This window comes from Neodiprion fabricii, chromosome 1, assembly GCF_021155785.1.
Source record: "Neodiprion fabricii isolate iyNeoFabr1 chromosome 1, iyNeoFabr1.1, whole genome shotgun sequence".
Classification (NCBI taxonomy): domain Eukaryota; kingdom Metazoa; phylum Arthropoda; class Insecta; order Hymenoptera; family Diprionidae; genus Neodiprion; species Neodiprion fabricii.
Genome location: NC_060239.1, coordinates 35,343,506 through 35,361,736, shown reverse-complemented (window position 1 = coordinate 35,361,736; position 18,231 = coordinate 35,343,506). Strand labels below are relative to the sequence as shown.

Here is an 18,231-nt window from a genome sequence, read left to right as displayed (position 1 = left end):
AAAACGAGAGAATAAATAAAACGCTTGATAAGAATCCCGTGTAATTCTCTTTCCTCACCTGCCCTAAGGTAGCGACTTTAAATTACCTGTATTTTTAACGTTCATTTATTTTTCTTCTCCTTGTTATCATTTTTAGAGAAGTTGATACATGCGCCACTTATCCCAGTTCCCGCCATTAATATCGTGCCTCGAGGTGTGCGCCGTTGGCTGCCCGTTTGCCGAGAAGGTTGTGAAAATACGAAATGAGTAATAAAGGTGGCAGGTTGAAAAACCTGGGGCAAATCTCTGCAACTTTTATTAGACTCGGGAGTAGCAATTCCATTACCGAGTTGATTTGTTGCTAGACATAAAATAAGGAGAGAAAGGAAGAGGAACCGACGCGCAAAGCGGGTCTTCGGATTAAGCCGCTCGGCCGTCTTAAGCGCCGACGGAATATCCTCCTCGTCCTACTGCAGCAGGATTTCTGCCCGCTCAGGGGAAACCGGGACCCGTGGATGACTTTCGTCTCCGGTCCCCGAAACGAATCGAGAATAGATATTGGCAAAAAAAAACAAACAAAAATCTCGGACTCGTCGCGTCGAATTAGACGGGGGTGAGAAAAAATCGGGCAGAAATTAGCGCCGTTCGATTAGCAAACCTGCTTCCGCAATTCGAATTTGCATCGAAACTACGGAGCTTTTCATTTCTACTTTACGTACATGTCTATATACAGAGCACGCGGCGCTCGACAGGATAGGACAAACCGGCACTAATCAAGCGGTTTGACTATCGCGTTGAATCGCTTTTTGTTTCGCGTTTCGAGCTTCGTTAGATAGGAACGATAATGGCAGGTACGAGCGACAAAGAGAACTCCGGTGCGGAGGTACGAGGGAAAGGCTGACGTTTTATACGCGGTGCAGGGTTGATTTCAAGAGAGGTGAACTGCTCCAAAGGGATGCCGTCGAGATAGCGGAGCCGATCCGGATCTGCTGCTTGATGGAAATTACGGGGGTTCGGAATCATTAGCGATTCACCGAAACTGGGCTGTTTTTCAATCCGGTCGGCTTATCAACTGCAACATGATTACCCCGACCTCGTTCACCCGACCTAACGAGCTACAATTGGCTCGATAAAAATCTACCCTCATTTTATCGTACTTGTACGCCCTCGCGTATCACCGTGACTCGACGATACAGCTTGAGAATAAATTTTCAATTTTGTCAGGAAATAAAGAGGAAGACACTCTGATTATATGCTGGTAGAGAGAATTCTGAACGATGGCATTCCGGCATTGCAATTTTAACAGTCGTATATTATCAAGAATTGGAACTGTAATTCGTATCTGCGATCTCGGAACGCAAATTTGTCGCAACTCTGAAGTCACATGAAATTGAATTGAAATTAATTCTACGTTCTGCTTTACTATACTGAAACTTTTTTTGTATACTTTGACTCCCTAAATTTTGAAACTCTATTAAATTTGATATCATGTCCCTTCTATTTTCTAATTCATCCATATTTTCACCCGCGCCCAAACGTTTTGAATATTCGCCTGAAATATCGATCAAAATTACTTCGAGTCAAACGTAATTCACTTCAATTGGCAACAAGTAGATTAGTCCGTTCAATTCACGAAGCACTCGCTTAACCCTTTCAGTCACGCGAGTCGGTTTTTTTTTTTTTTTTTTTTTTTTTTGGCACGGAAAGTTCAAGATTTTGCGTGAAATATTTTCAGAAAATATAAAAAAAAAGAAGAAAAGAAGGTTGCCGCTAAAGTGGCTTCCATGACCGAAAGGGTTGAAGTCGAGTATTCCATAACTTGCGACTCTGTTCTTCGGTCCGTTCCTCGTTACTTCCGCTACCTCGAGACGTGACAATCCTGACCGTAGTGAGGGAACGCTGCATGCAGTGATAGAGTGGAGTGTCTAACGTACCTATCCGAATCGGAGACGAAAGGCGAGATGTAATTACACGCGTACGAAGATTAACCACGAAAATGGTTAGCAGCATGCGGTGAAACAGAACAAATCCCGGAGCTTGCAGCATGGCGGTTCTGGTCTGCCGCGAGTTAAGAACCAGGGCAAATTGGATTGCGAGGAGTTAAGCCCTGGGAATGGGAGAAATTAGGTACCCGTCTTGCGGAGCTGAGACACGGCTGCAAGGATATCCGAATTGCGGGATGAGGCAGGACGAATTTCTGAGCGCGGGGCGAGGCGCGATCGCCGATACAAGATATCGCGAAACCGGCCGTCCGACCACTCCGGACTTTTCCACTTCTGGCCTCCCCAACTTTGCCCGGTATTCGACTTCCGGGCGAATCTGACGCGATGCGTGTCCCTTTGCGCGAAATGCGGCCGAGGGAAAAAGTGGCGGGCGATAAGAAAGCTGAAGAAGCGAAAAAACCGCCGGTCCTGCAAGGAGAAAGAGAGAGAGAGAGAGAGAAAGAGAGAGGATCGGACGAAGAAAGTGGAGGCGGGATGGATGGAGAGAAAAAACTAACTCTCGACAAGTTTACTCTCGCAAGAACAAGAAAGAAAAATAACAACATCGACACGGGACGGAAGAAAAAGAAGAGGGAAAAAATACTAGGATCGGCGAATTTACCGATGGATAAAGGATCGGCTAGTTTTTGACGTTCGATTTAAAACGGCGGGATTGCCCCTTCGAGAGAATACTCAAGTGAACGCTGTGCGAAAGAAGCTGACAAAAAATGTCCTTGGGAAAAGAATTTTCTTGCCTGGTAACACCCACTGGCAGGAATTCCCTGAAATATCAAAGATCTCTGCCCAGTAACGAGCTGCGATTAAAATATAATTACACGATCTTTCAAAGCTGGGGAATTTCTACTCCTTCCAATTCTAATCATAGTATAATTTTATAATAAATTGGAGAGGTTATATTATACAAAGTATTCCCTCGAGTAGATTGAAATTTACTCCCAGATGTTTTGTTACATCGAAATACTTTGATATTTTCAATCCGTATTTAAACCTGATTGTGCGTAACATCTTCCTATGACGCACAAATTTTCATGCAATTTTTCCGCGGAATTCATCTGTCAGCGAGAAAAATTCTTTCCTCATTGGTATTAGTTTTTTTCAAAAATAAAGCCATTTCAATGTAACCCTGCATACAAATTCTGAGTTACAAATCCCAGTTTTGCTTTGACTGCGTCTAAACGTAAAAGAGAAAGTGAACATACGATCCAGCTCTTGAAACAAAGGGCAAAAAATTGTTGCACGAAGCTGTCGCACGATAATCACATCGCGTAAAAATCGACCAACTGAAAGGTTTGAATTTAGTTGAGCACGATAAAAAGAACGATGTTCAAAAAAATTCACGTATTTCCGTAACCCGGTCAATTATTTCTGTGAGTAAATAAAAACGCAACTGTTGACGTGTAATCACGTACCTACGAACCGCGTCGGTCAATCAAACGAACTACCCCAACATCAAAACGTAGGTGTACGCGTGTCGTGGATACCCTGCTGATATACGTATAGATCGGAACCCGGAGAATTGGTTATACGCAAAACCCGAGCGTTTGAAACGGAGAAAATTCTGTCGCGCTATGCGAAACCGTATTACGGGTTAGCCGTATTGATATGCACGTCACGGGGAGATATATTTCGCATTCGATATTTCGCATTGTGATTCGTTTGCAAAACCGCCCCATCAATTCTTACGCTTATACGGTGATGGGGGACGGGGTGGGGCGGGGCGGGGACGGTACAAAGAAGAAAGAAAAAAGAAAGGAGAAAAGAGAATCTATACCTAGTCTGTACGTAGGGAAAGGGAAGGAGAAGAGGAACAAATAATAAAAACAAGGGCTTAAAATATTTCAAAAGTTATCTGCGCGAAAACTTTCGCATTGAAATTCCATCCCGATGAAACCACACGCCGCATGTTCGAATGCCTGAGAGACGAACGTACGTATCATACTTATATATGTATGTATACGTTGCATGTATAATGTATGGACGATTTTCGATATCGCAATATTAAACAATTCGTCACGGTTCTCATGAATTTTTCAAACGTCAAGTAGTACTAAATTTCCTGTCAAGTATTCGCATTGACAAAGGTTTGAATAATATTAATTCATATTCACTTCTTTCCCCCCTGCCGAAGTGTCGATTAAATTTTCATCACGTTGAAAGCTCCGCGAGCAAACACACACGCGGCGTATAATAATTATAGATTTCGGTGACGTTTAACGTCCGGATTAAAAAGGGAAGGGTGAAAGAAAAACGCTAATAACAATAATAACAATAACGCGATCCAGGGTACGGAGGTAACGGGATAAAAAATATTGAAAAAGAAGAGAAAAAATGTCGCGTCGTTATCTCACCACGTCGCGTGCAATTGCGGCCTGCGAAGGGCGAGGGAAGGGAAAGGAAAAGGGAAAGGGAAACGTGAAAGGGGATAAGCGAAATCTCGCGTATACGCCGATTTTCACCGATTATTATTTTCGTTTTTTACACTCGGTCCCCGGGATTTTACGGATATTATTTTCATTCATATATTCCGAAGTGAGGTTTGCAGCCTCTACTCGTACAACCCTCTGCAGCCTATTTAAATCGGCAAACAGATCGATCATTATCCCCGCGCGGTGAGAGGCGACGACGCCGGTTAAAAGTGGGCGAAAATTTTCGCGGTTCGAGAAATTCCCTTGCATCGAATATATTTATACACGTCCGTGTGTGCGCTCGTGTATATATTTGCAGACACCCTCTCTTCGGGTATTGATTTCACCCGATATCGTTAAACGCACAGCTAACACAAATCGCCCAGCTAACATGGATCGCCGCGTTAACTTTCAACCCCGAACCAAAACCGGGCGGCGGCGGCGGCGGCGGCGTGCCGATCGGTCAAGCATTTAGCTGCGGAACGAGAAGTCCGGAATGGAATAGAATAGCTCAGAGGGGCGGAGAGGAGAGGAGAGGAGAGGAGAGAGGGCTGGGTGCCACCTACCGGTCAGTTGCGAACGGTGAAGGAGAGCGTCTGCAGGCCGATGGGGTGAGCGCCACGGGCTGCGGAATCGTTCGGCGCTTCGGGCCGCGACGCCTGGCGCCGCGGTTCGAGAGGGTCGTTTGTAACTGTTATCGCAAGAGACTTACAAGCTCACTTACTAGCCCCACCATCTATTGTTCATCCGGAGGACCGCTCGACGTTCCTCCGCTCTTTGTACCTACCCTCTATATCGTCGGCGATTTGTCTGCAACGTGAAATTCCTACCCCTCCTTATTCCCCATTTTCCCTCATCCGGACGGGACGGATAAATCCGCAGCCAATTACAAACCTGCGTCGATTTTCGTTACTCCCGCGGTAGGTTCGCTGCTTTTGGAAAGCATCCGTTTTTTGGAATCCTGTTTCTTACTAGGGTTTAATATTATCCTACGAACAAAGACGATTCGTTATTGGTAATTAGAAAGCTCTGACGTTTTACGTTAGACGTTTGTTTCACGAATCATATTTTATACATTCGAATTACGAATTGTACAATTTTTTTACAATATCAGTTGAATTTTCTTTTTTGGAACAGAATGAAACTCGGTTGAATCATTGGTTGGTAAATTTATCAATACGGAATTTTTATTACTTCAACGTGGGCGATTAACTGAAAGCTTTGACATTTTGAAACAATAATTTTCTACCGCACAGCTGGTGAACGGTATAATTTAAACGCTGAGAAAGAAAATTAGAATTTTATGACCGCGCGTTAGTACTTTCCGTAGCGATGAACGTCCGCAAAGATATTATATATATATATATATAGATATATATCGAATTTCCCGAAGAGAAGAAAAGAAATTACGGCTGTTTACCCCCAAAGCTTCTTTATAAAAAAAGAGAATTAAAAAAAAAAACAAAAAGAAAAAACGGAGGAACTACACATACATCAGAAATTTTCAGGAGAGATAAAGGCGCGTTCGTCCCCCGTTATCGCCTAATATGATTTCTCGACTCTTCTCTGCAGCAGCAGCAGCAGCAGCAGAGATTCTATAAAAACAATAAAATTTCCCCCGGTATGAAATACGAGCAGAAATATCCTGCGACGAGGATAAGGGGAGGTAAATATCGTCCTAAAAATGATTTAGACACTGGACTCGCGAAAATACGTTACGACTTTAACGGTCCGGCGGGTCAAAATTGAATAGACAAACTACAGTCTGCGAGGATAAAAAGGAAACCCTGTACGTGTAGCTGGGAGGATACGGGACGGGAATTTCACGATGAAAAATTGCGACTTTGGAAGAAACTCGCCTCATCCAAATATAATTTTTACCAAACCAAAATTGCCTCGTGCTGCAGAATTATTCCGCAGAGGCCGCGAGCCTTGATCCCCGACGAGAAGAAGAGACGGCGAGCCGCTGTTTATCACGACGAGCTGATGAATCTCAATATCGCGAGGGCAAAAAATTCACCCCATAAATCATACACGGTGTTTGTACAGTTGCGGTAGAAGCTATTCCGCAGGGGTTGAAATTCAAACGAGAAACCAGAAAAAAAGGCAAAAATTTTACAACGTCAAGATTCAGATTGGTTTCAAGGATAATTTCAGTCCCTTAGAACTTTGAATATATCTCAAAACCGCTTCAATCTCTTCTTTTTCGAACTTGGACGGTGAAAATTCGCGAAGAGAATATATTCACGAAGAATTTCCAATGAGGTTGACGCTCTCGGCGTCCCGATTCGTTGGTCGTCGGTTGGCGTTCTTTCCGGCACCTCGTAAAGGCGATCCCTTTGAAACGTTATCGGGAACGGTATCGGATACAAAGTCTGAGAGTCCGTAGGTAGTAAGGTAGTACTGCACGGAGTTGGTTGGCAGGAACTGAAAGTTTTCGCGAAAGATCCATTACGCCGGGCGCTCCCGTCGCAGAATCACTTTGCAGGATACGTAGGTACGTCTGCGCTGGGAAATTGAATTGGCCCTGAAACCTTTGAGGCGTCTCCAACGGCCACACTCGACTTCCTCGACGCCGGTCCTTTGAGTCGAAAGTAAGGCGCGTGGAACGATCGGCCGATTCGTGCATGATCAAGCAGTCCGAGAAACCGGAGGAAAAAATTTCTAGGAGAGAGAAGAAAAAAACGACGTCCCAACGATTCCGAAGGCAGGCAAACAAACCGTTTCAGAAGGGATCGCTCCGTTCGGATTTCTTCTAAAGCGAAATATCTCCGCACGGGCCAAAGTGTTCCACCAAAAAATCGTCCGTCTCTCGACGAATATCATTTTTTACCGGTCTCAGGAGCTTCGTGATCGATTCGAAAGTTTCTGCTAGACGAAAGCTCGTCCAGGTGAGAATTCGCTTCGTCTTGTACTTGATAAAATCACTCTTGTTCAAGATTTGTCGTTCAGCCACCGACGCGTCCGTCGATTATCGTCTTTTCTTCCTTTCAACCGGCAATCTATCGACATTCGCAATCTCGATAAAAAAAAAAAACGTGAAATTGTTTCCAGAAAACGTGGAATGCGAATCGTCCCGGTGACCCCATGGATCGGCGAAACCGACCGATAAAAATCACAACTGACGACGCAGCGAAGCGAAAAAGCGAATCCAACTCGAATTTCTTCCATATTTTGACACACTTTTCAAAAAACAACTGCATCTCACAATTGTATCACACTGAACCTGCAGTTACGGCTTCGCGCAAGAGCCAGCGAAATGAGGTGCGCCAAAAAATATCCAGAGGTGGAGAGGAATCTGCATACGACGGTCGGTACAAAGTGAGTGTGAAAAATGTCGAATTAACGAGATTCGTAGAGAGACATGCAGACAATAGGGTTTTGATCGGGTGACCCGGATGCTTGTCACGTCAGCCGTCGGCTTGTTCTCCACATTTTATCATCCCTGGCGATATGAAGCGGTTCGTAAAAAGGTAATAAATGTTAAAACGTGAATCGAAGTGGGTAAAAGCGTGGACGCAGCGCGAGCGTAACACTGAGATTTCTTTCTTCATTTTTTTTCTACCGTATCCTTAGCCCCTTTTTATAGGTTCTGCGTTTGATTTATGACGGAGACAGCTGCGCCCCGCGAACATCGACCAATCCCGTACACCAGGAGAAAACACCCCGCCGATTCTAGTTTCCACTGCCATCCTGAACGAGGAATGAAAAATAAGAGAAGGGAGAAAGTCGACGCGCAGCCAGACAGGCAAGGATTTAACCCGAAAACACCGAGCTTTTTCATCGCCTGCGTATAGTAGGTACGAAGGTTCTAATAATCTTGACGAAAAACAAACGACTCTCTCCGTTTCCGTCGATTTATACTCTGCATGGGCAGGATCCGCACGAATCCGTTTTTATTTTTCGCCTACGTGCAAGTAAATTCCACCTTTGTTGTACCCTGCAGGCAATGGATTAAAAACGAACGAAAAAGCTCAAGCAAATATAAGGGCAATTCAACCGGTAATATCCGTCGAACGGAAGGATCGGAAAGAAAAAAACACGACACCCGTTTCAACCGTAAAAAAGCAAACAACTAAATCTCGACGTGAGAGTTATTTCTCCTCGAGCTATGGCATTTTTAAAAAAATTTTTCACTTCGGCCCTTCTCGCCAATTTGTACGAAACTGGCTCGAATTAATCCTTTACGTTATATTTATTTTGGCCGGTATACATTATCATGGACGAAAATCCACGAATGGTAAACACGAAAGTTCGTCGAATTTTTTCTGGTCGAAAAATTTAACGAATCGGCTTATCCACAAAGTACGCGTATTAAAAAACAAGTTTCCAATGTACAAACATCATTTTACCGGATTAATTGAATGGCTGAACTTCAAATTTCGTTATTCATTATCGTGCCTAAAAATATTCGCATGTGTGTTCTAAAGATTTTTTTCCTCTTTAGAACAATTCGTTTCAGCCTCTATTTGATTTACAGAATCTTTTAGAATCAATAAATTCCACAAATGCAGCAGTTTATTATCACCGAGCTGCTTTAAAGCGCGATTGCTGCAGAAACACTTAAACAGATCACAGAGAGGGCCGAAGCAAACTAGGAAGCGTAAAATGCATCGAGAAATTTGGATATTCATTCTCGCCAAATTTCAACAATCTCTACCAATTGTTTCCGCGAAATAAATTACACAACAGCCTAATTGTCAGACGAAGGAAGGATGAGAAACAAAAATAAACGACTCGCAGAATTTGTTGTATAAAAAAACTTAAACTTTATTTACACTCATTACTAAGGAGAGAATTAAAAATTGCACATATTAGCTGGGTGTGTAAATTCGCGGGTGTTAATAATACATTCATAGAGCGATATATCAGGGTCGAAATCCTCTCGACAAAAAAAATCATCGACGCAACCTTATCAGTACCGGTATCCGGCATGGCTGGCCGAATTGACTCCAACACCGGCACCCTGGTAGCTCGTCTTCTGGTAGTTCTGCTGGGGCTCGGCGCGGTACTGACCGTCCTGATTTTCGCCACGAGCTTCAGCGGCGAGGGAAAGCTCGACTCCACGACGGATCTCCTCGGAGATCGGGGGCGGTGTTGGCAGATGAGCGCCCTCGGGATGGAAGCCGTCCGGTCCAGCGGTGTAGCGGATCGTGTAGAGGACGCCGTCGGGTCCGGTGTACGAGTACGATCCGCTCACGCTCTCGGAGTCACCTGGGATGATGAGAAATAAAAGGATTAAATCATCGTCGCGGCAACGCCTGACAAACCAGCATTGCGCGTGCCCTTACCTTGAAGGACGCCGGCTTCTTGAGCAGAGATTCCGTTCTCAGTCTCGTAATTGAACTGGTAAGATCCGTCTCCGTTGTTCTCGTTGTTGAACTGCTTTATGGCGTATTGCTGACCGCTGTATCCGGTCTGTCCCTGGTTGTAGGAGGTCTTCTGACCTTGGTAAGCTCCGCTCTGACCTTGGTAAGCTCCGCCCTGACCTTGGTAGGCACCGCTCTGACCTTGGTAGGCACCGCTCTGACCCTGGTAAGCTCCGGTCTGACCTTGGTAGCCTCCGGTTTGACCTTGGCTGTAAGCTCCGCTCTGGGCCTTGTAGGCGGGAGCGGAAACGGATGCGGGACGGTTGAAGCTGCTGCCGAAACCCGGGGGTTGAACGAATCCAGCACCACCGGCGGAGGCTGCGGATCCTGGTGGAAGATAAGTGTGATCGAGACGAGCGGACGCCGCGACGCCGATCGTGAGGAGGAGAGCTGTGGCTGCGAACTGTGGAGAAATCGGATAAATCGGTTACGGGATGAAGAATCGGTATACCTGACGTCGTGATTGGACTGATGATTATTGAAAAAATCGCGGGGAGCTGCGGGTATTAAATTGCACTTTGGATAAGCAAGTAACACTGTGCGGGATTAAATCGCGGATGAAATCGAATCTTCGAGTAGCGGCAACTCTCGGCTAGACCAAGAGCCGCGGTCCGTGGAACTCTCACAATGTAATTACATCACTTGCCTTCATATTGGTTCTATGAGTTGTTACGTTATCCGGAGTGTGCGAACCAGATGAGTCGAGTGATGAACGGCAAGAGCGGACCGCTTATATAGCGCTTCTCCCTACCAATGAAGAAGAAGATTCAATTGTTAAGCAATACCTCGGCTGATACAGATCGCCGAAATAATATTTGACGCGAGGTCATCTCGAGGAGAATATATTCCGATCACGGGGGGGAACGTTTACTACGCACATGTATGTGTATATATACATATATATATATATATATATATACACGCATGCGTGGATATGCGAACCTGTAATTTGAAGATTATTTGCATACGTTTATTACACTTAATGCCCGCGTATTCCTTCGCTTCGCGCCGATTTTTCATGGAATTCGGTCACTTTTGTGACCTCGCCTCGACATCAGATCTTCGACATTATTCACGGATTCGTGACTGCATTTACAATATTTCAGACACCGCGTGCCGTCCTATTAATTCAGGTGAATTATATTATAACAGTAAGGGAATTCAATGATAGAATCGAATTTGAAAGTTACCTTCTCACAAATCTAATTCTAATCCTAAGACGAAATAAGAGCGAACGAAATCTGAATTGAATTTGAAACGCTTAATCGTGTCACGTGAGTCATCGCATCCTCTCAACTCCGCCATTTATTACATCATTTATGAAAATCATTCAACGCGAACATTCGGAACTTAGTCGAGACTACTTTTATTTCATTCGAAGCTGTCCCATCCACAATAGAAATACGCGTTCTAAAGTCTACATTGACTCAGAAAAAGTCATTTGTTTCAACTCCAACCCATTGCGAAATTTCTTTTGAAAATGTAAATTTTTGTTCATGTCAAACTGGCAAACTTTTTCATTTCTTGCACTAATTGTGAGCATCTATTTTCGTAATTGGAAACATTTCGTCATCATTACATAGAAAAATTTGTCAGACGTATAGAAATTTTTTAATAGATTCGTTATTGAGTAATCGTGTACAATGTTCCGATGAGACGTGTACGTGTGCCTGAATTGCGTGGGCGGAGGTAAAAGTGCAGAAAGATCAGAATATAAAGGGTCGCACAGAATTTTCAGGGAACCGAAAATCAAATTTCTAAGATTTCAAGATTTCAAAAGTCGGAATATACTAAAGTCAAATTGTAAAAAATTATCAAAATGCAGAATCGTTAGAATGGATAAGAATATAGCGAGCCAGAACATAAATTCGTCAGAATTTTGGTTTTCTGCGTCCTTCATTTTAATACATTTCGACTCTCTGTGTTTTAAGGTAGATTTTCGCGCTTATGAAAATATGATATTATGACTCCTCTATTTGCTAGAATTTCTACAACTTTTATCCCCATCCGATTAGGCAATAACATTCCTGCAAAATTACGGAACAGCTGGAATGTTTTTCATTGAAAATTGATTGGTTATGGTGTAATTCCGCAGCAAATTCTCGACCTTATTCCGATTATTCCGTTTTCCCGAGCACGCGGTTATTAGCCGGTAAAATGGATGAAATAAAACCGCAATTATTGGTGCGCGGTAGATACAAACTGGAGACTTTCCGAGAAAACAAACCGGGGTATAGGTACCGCAGCATTAGAGGAATTTATATAAGCTTCAAGCTCGGAGTCTGAAAAGTTTTTGAAACAATTCGTTTGTCGCATAAATTTTATCTCGCGCGAGGCGCGGTTTACGTCACCGCACATTTGCAATACCGGGAAAGTCCCGGGAGGTCGTTTGAATTTTCTCTTCCAGACATGGAACGCGGGTCGAAGATCATCGGCTGGGTTTCCAAACTGGCATAATTCAATTACACGAGCCTCAGGTGTAATCCTTTACGTTCACAGAGCTGGATCGATCGAAGTTTGCTAGGCAGAGGAACCGACTCCCTGCATGCGTGGATCGTGAAAACAGCCGAGAGCCTTTTACACCCGTCAAACTATTTGCACATGTCGGAAGACCTTTGCGCTTATCTGTCTGACAGGTAACGCTTGATAACCAAAGATACGATCTCGACCCCTGATCTGCACCTCATTTCACACGTGGTACTCGACTCCAAACGTCCGCCTATCGGTGGTACCCAACTATGGAAGACTCTCGTTAATCGCATAGATCGGTCCAACACTCGTGCCAAATCCGACCTTAAATCACCGAGCATCGTTGGGACCAAAGGATCGTTACACGATTCTAATCGAGTTACACTGTAAGGTGGAACGAGGGACGGGATTTTTCGGAGAGGATCGTCTCCGTCCAGCTTCGATCTTCGCACGGGCGTGACGCAACATGTGTGTAAACTCCGAATCGAAAGTGTCCAGGATTCCTCCGATCCACAATTAGGTGTCTGTAAGCAGCCTCTTCGGCACGTCCGGAACGATCGTGCGATTCACGATTAGTACCCACAGTGTACACTGACTCATTGTTCTCATTGCTGCCGGGTTGCTGCTAGGCGATGATGCAAAGGCAAACAAATGTACCCAGCGAGGAGATGATGCCGCTTGGAGGTGTGGAGGTGCGGAGGTGCGGAGGTGTATCCGCCTCCTGGACGTGTGGACGTCGAGGAGATACCGCCTATCTGCCTGCACGTACGTACGAAGGTATGCCTACATAGTTGCGTGAGCTTGGGAATGGGCGAAACGAAATTGCTCCGGGTGCCTTCTGCAGCCAGGCACAGACGCCCGACTTACTTTATACACTCTCACTCCGCGATACTGGAGCATCTTAAAGGTCACGTCAGCCGCAAGGTCCGTCATTCGTTACGTGCTCGTTTATTTCCAGGCTCTCTGTGTTGTTGGGTAATTGCCTTGTATACCTGCGCCAAGTCGAAGCTACTTAAGTCGTCGAGGTGTAACTCGTGTCATGAATCACTTTTATGCCAGGATTTGTATACCTACCTACCTGCCTGCCTGCCTGCCTGCCTGCTCTGATTTCTTCGATTTTATTACACCGTGTAATATCGCGAACGGGCGATAACACCGATCGTTAAAAAGTTTCACTGCTTCACTCTGTCGTCATACTCGGCAGTTGAGAGACGATCATGGCGCGCGATGCGTAATTGAGTCGTTCTTGATGCACTCGCCTCGACGCTGTTTCAACGGGTTTTCACGTACTCGCCAATCACACTTCGCGTTCAAAGAATTCCTGCAACTCTTCAAGGATTATAAAACGAGACAGGTATATTACCGTATTGTGTTCCCGGCTGGCTTTTGGCCACAATAGACTGATCGAAAAGTACGTCAAACCAATATCCTTGTAGGTACGCTGCTTGTAACTGGTTTTCCCAAAGGTCGCTCAACTGGCCGGAAGAATATTCATTCGACGAGCATCGCGGAGGAATAATTCTCGGGGATTGAAAAAACGTCGATCGTACGACGTCGAAAAGTCTTTCGGTAGCCGTGGGACAGCTAATCTAGTGCAGGGTAAAGTTCAAACAACTCATCGATGCGACGAGGTATCTGAAATAAGGGAAAAGTCGGGAGGAGTTGGGGAAAGACCTTTTGATAACGTAAAAAAGTCTCAATTTTCATGGTTTTACGAACCCGAGTAACAGTACGTTGATACCTACATGTGAACGTGTATAAAACCTCTCGGAGAATACGGCCAATTCCAGCTTGTCCCTCGGGAGAATAAGTAACTTTTCATCCTTCCTTTAGTATGGTAAAGTATACGCGAGTAATCCCTCTCTAATTTCAATTTCCACGGCTTAGCGTGAAGTTCAATTACCAATTAAATAATAAGCTATTTTGCAAGATAAGGCCCTGGGCCAAGTTTACATAACGAGGGCACAAAGTCGAGGGCGACGACCATCGTTCCGTGCCTCGTGTGCAGTTTGTACTTTATAATACATCAATTTTCCGCCCGAGTTCTCGGCTCTCTCGCGAGTAAGGCTGAAATTCTCCTCATTTCACCTTTGTTCCTTCGTCTAACAGACAGGTAACCGAAGGCACGGGGTAACTGAATTACTTCCGACAAAGTGCCGCCTGCCTCTGCTTCCTCGCCCTCGTACACGACCGAGGGGAGAAATTCTATCGCGACGCGGTGAGTGCATATTGTTCCTTCTGCATTCCGCCGGCTTCGCCTTCGTTACGAATCATTATTTCAGCCCCGAAGGCGGAGACGGGTCGTTTCGTCAAAAACCAAGGCAAGTCACAACTTGTTTACAAAAGCATCGTAAAATGCGTCATCTTTATTGGTGTACAATACAAATTTTCATAAAATATAAACCTAGTTATTGCGAGTATCTGCAAGGATAATACAAAGAACGAAGAAGTCAACACCCTCAACGGTGTTGTCTCACGTGGCTTCTGTTCCTCGGATGCGACATGCACCGAACAATAGCCAAGTCTAGTAGTGATAGCCTCCGGCATTGGCTCCGGCCGAGGAATGCTGGTTGTTGTACACCTGGGCAGATCCGGAATGATACTGTCCTCCCTGGTTTTCCCCGCGGGCTTCAGCGGCCAGAGACAACTCGACCCCGCGACGTATTTCTTCGGGAACGGGTGGTGGAGTCGGGAGGTGAGCACCTTCGGGATGAAAACCGTTCTCATCAGCGGTGTAGTGGACCGTGTACTTGAGTCCATCGGTCCCGGTGTACGAGTAGAAGCCGGAAACAGCCTCGGTGTTGCCTGTGGAAATATGGAACAAAATGGACCAAGATGATAAAGAAACTTTGGTCGAGATTGCGGGGATTTCGCGCGGTCTGCACGCGGCGTCATTACCGTCACTCGGACCGGTTTTTGGGACCGCGGGTGACGCGTCGATTTGGGAATTGTGATCCATCGAGGGAGTTGCGTTATATCGAGGTCGGATACGGAGGTTTGAGAGCCCTTCGAAATGGACTCCGAGACGTCCGAGCTGCGGGCAGTCAGCCGAAACGACATTCGCCTCGCCACTCCGGAGACCGTTCCAAGGACAGGAAGCTTGTATCGTTGGGGCAACATCTTCGAGAGGAAGTCCATTGAAATATGATTGCGGACTTTGGCCGGTGTTGTGTGGTCCGCAGTTTGCGGAATTTCCTATACGATGGTCTGCGATCTTCCACGCAACCTCGAGCATCCAGGCTTCGCCTTCGTTTCGTATCGATTCAAACGCGGGCGAGAAGTTGGCGAAGAAATTGAGGAAGCCGGTCATGGGAGAGGAAAAAAGAGAGAACCTCGTTCGCGGTGAAGAACCGTCTGCGAGAATACTCTCAGACACACTTAACGCTTGCGAATTTTTCAGGAATGAATCTGCGGCGACCGACGGTATTCGAATACCGGACGGTTTTGAACGCCGGAAGGAATCTGCTCGTCGCCTGCGGCTGTTTCATCAAGGCGAGTCTACCGGACCGATGGATGACAAAGCATCGTCGTTACACCGTTTCTAAACTCGTTCGGTGCAGTTTAATCCACATCCTTAAAACGTCGAGAGTACGAGGTCGTCACGCCGTGGAACGTCTCGTCATTTTTTATCCGTCTTGCTTTTTACCATCTCGAATCTCCTAAGATCGTTCTACCGGATGTCGCTGAGGCTACCTTGTCCCTAATTGTGGACACCGACGAAGAACTAACTCAAGAAATGAGACATCGATGGAGATCGTATAGAAGAAAAACGTTGCCTTCGCATCGCCGAGTGTCTTGAAAACTCGTTCGAACGCGTTGCGGATGAATCATTCGAATTGATCAATGGCAACGGCATTCTGGTCGTACTCAATGGACCACGCTTCGTCGGTTCGGCGGTTAATCTTTATCGACGAACAGCAGAGACTGCCAGTTTTTGGCTCAGGATTTTACTATTGAACCGAAATGACGGTTATGCGTTGCTTCGAAAGTGAGAGGTGACTGGTCCGAAGCAACGTAGAATATATTCAGCCGTCGGATAATGAACGGTGAAAACAAACGAAGAATATTGATAAAAGTTTGGACTCCATTTGTCAGAAATTATGTAGATGAAAAACACGAGCATCCTCGTATCGTGGTTCCGTCTCAAACGCGGTTAAGAGCCTAGGATAATGATTCTTGGAAGAAAAATGTATGACACGAAATACGGACAAGGACAAATAGCGACGGATAAAAAGCTCTTACCACGGGCTACTCCGGTTTCCTCAGCGGAAATTCCATTAGCCGTTTCGTAGTTGTAGCGGTAAGATCCGTCGGCGTTGTTCTGATTGTCGTACTTGGTGATCGCGATCTGTTGTCCGTGATAAGAACCTGCAGCGGTGGCGTGAGCCTGGGGATTGTAAGCTCCAGTGAATAATCCCGGAGCTTGAACGAGCCCCGCTCCTCCGGCCGTCGCGGCCGAAGCCGGTGGAAGGTAGGTCTTCTCCAAACGGGCAGCGCTGGCCACTCCGGCGACGAACAAAAGGGCGGCGATCTGCGAACAGGAGCAATTGCGGTCTACATCGCACGGCGACGTTGGTCCATTCGTGATTGCCGATTGTCTTTCTCGGGAGGGTCGATTCCCGCCACCACGAGCTGCCGGACCAACACCCCCTTGACCACTGGCCGGCAGCTCGAGAGAAGACGCTTAACTCCTGACAAAAGCTCTTGGATCCGGAGACCGTGAGGGACTTGGGAGAAAACTGGATCGGTGAAATAACAGTGGGATCTATTCAAACGCGGACATAATTAGATCCGACACATAAGCGGACGGTGTGCATTGATTTGGAATATCAGGAGCGAAATTTGTACAATGTGGACTCGGAGGATAGTCGATGAAGACCTTGGGTCGTCGGAAGTAGTCCCGATGTAAGACTGAAAATTATTTTCGAAAAGTCGATTTTCAACGTGAATTCCGTGCATCGCTTTGACGTTGAGTCGCACTGAGAAAAATTTCCTTTGTTACAGTAACTAGAATAATTGAGTAAAACAAGTATCGTTAAAAAATCTATTTGAATATTGTTGGGATTACGAAAAACGAGGTACGCGTAACCATTTTGCGCTATTGTCGATTCTTTTTTTGCAATTGCAACGGAAAATCAGTTTGTTCGGTTTACTCCACTTTTTTAGTTAAACAAGGCTTTGACGTCAATTTATCGTTGCACAAGCATTAAATTTTCGCAACGGTTGCAAGAAAATATAGTAACAGCGATCGTAATGAGAAAGAATAGTAACAGATACCAGACTTTCCGGTAACAGCTAGAAAACTAATCTTCATTTTCTACCTAGAACTATATTTTTCGATTGTGGTAAAAAATGAAAATAGCTAAGGACTGAGCGGTAACCGGAATTAAAAATTTCTCTGAGTGTGGTAACCAAACTGGTCAATCAACAAGATCTGTTTGAATTACGTTACCGATCATATATTTGACACTTTTCGATGAAAAAGGATGTGACTTACACCCCGGTTGAAGTTGAATATTTAGGATAAAATTTGATTTTCGTAGTGTGAAAATTTTACCTTCATTTTCCTTCTCTTCCGAATCGAAGCTGTCTTCACTGTTGTCAAAACTTGACGTGCAACTCTAGGAATGCTTGCAATGAGACAAGTGACGTCGAGTTTAGGGGCGAACGGTTTATATACACAAAATCTCCCCCCTGAATGTAGCCGGGCGGAAAGAATCGTTGAGCAATACGTGATCGAAACGTGCCGAGTGTTTCTGATATGGATCATCAAAATACGAAATATCTAGAGTGACTTGCGATTCGCTGCGGAAAGAAGGCGTGCGCTGTAAATACAAAATTGAAGGTGTAAGGCTCGCCACACGGGGAATGTAAGTCTGCGCAAAAGTTAGAAGGCTGCTCTCTTACCCTTTGGCTCGAGTTATTTGCTCTGATCCGAATCGCCGATCCATCCCACATTTCAACGCGGCAATAACGACGATCTTTCACGACGATTATTCAAAGCTC

General features: G+C 45.3%; 2 protein-coding genes across 2 annotated transcripts; both read right to left on the bottom strand.

The window, feature by feature from the left end:
- Window positions 1-9,132: 9,132 nt before the first annotated feature.
- Window positions 9,133-10,501, bottom strand: LOC124182218 (pupal cuticle protein 20-like). The gene is made up of 3 exons (XM_046569174.1): window positions 10,403-10,501; window positions 9,679-10,159; window positions 9,133-9,601 (listed from the first exon to the last, which is right to left on the bottom strand). The coding sequence occupies exons 1-3, from the start codon at window positions 10,406-10,408 to the stop codon at window positions 9,303-9,305; spliced, it is 786 nt and encodes a 261-aa protein (XP_046425130.1). The 5' UTR covers window positions 10,409-10,501; the 3' UTR covers window positions 9,133-9,302.
- Window positions 10,502-14,558: 4,057 nt separating this feature from the next.
- On the bottom strand, window positions 14,559-17,872 carry LOC124182694 (endocuticle structural glycoprotein SgAbd-8-like). Its single transcript, XM_046570271.1, has 3 exons — window positions 17,783-17,872; window positions 16,468-16,756; window positions 14,559-15,030 (listed from the first exon to the last, which is right to left on the bottom strand). The coding sequence occupies exons 1-3, from the start codon at window positions 17,786-17,788 to the stop codon at window positions 14,750-14,752; spliced, it is 576 nt and encodes a 191-aa protein (XP_046426227.1). The 5' UTR covers window positions 17,789-17,872; the 3' UTR covers window positions 14,559-14,749.
- Between the last annotated feature and the right edge of the window lie 359 nt (window positions 17,873-18,231).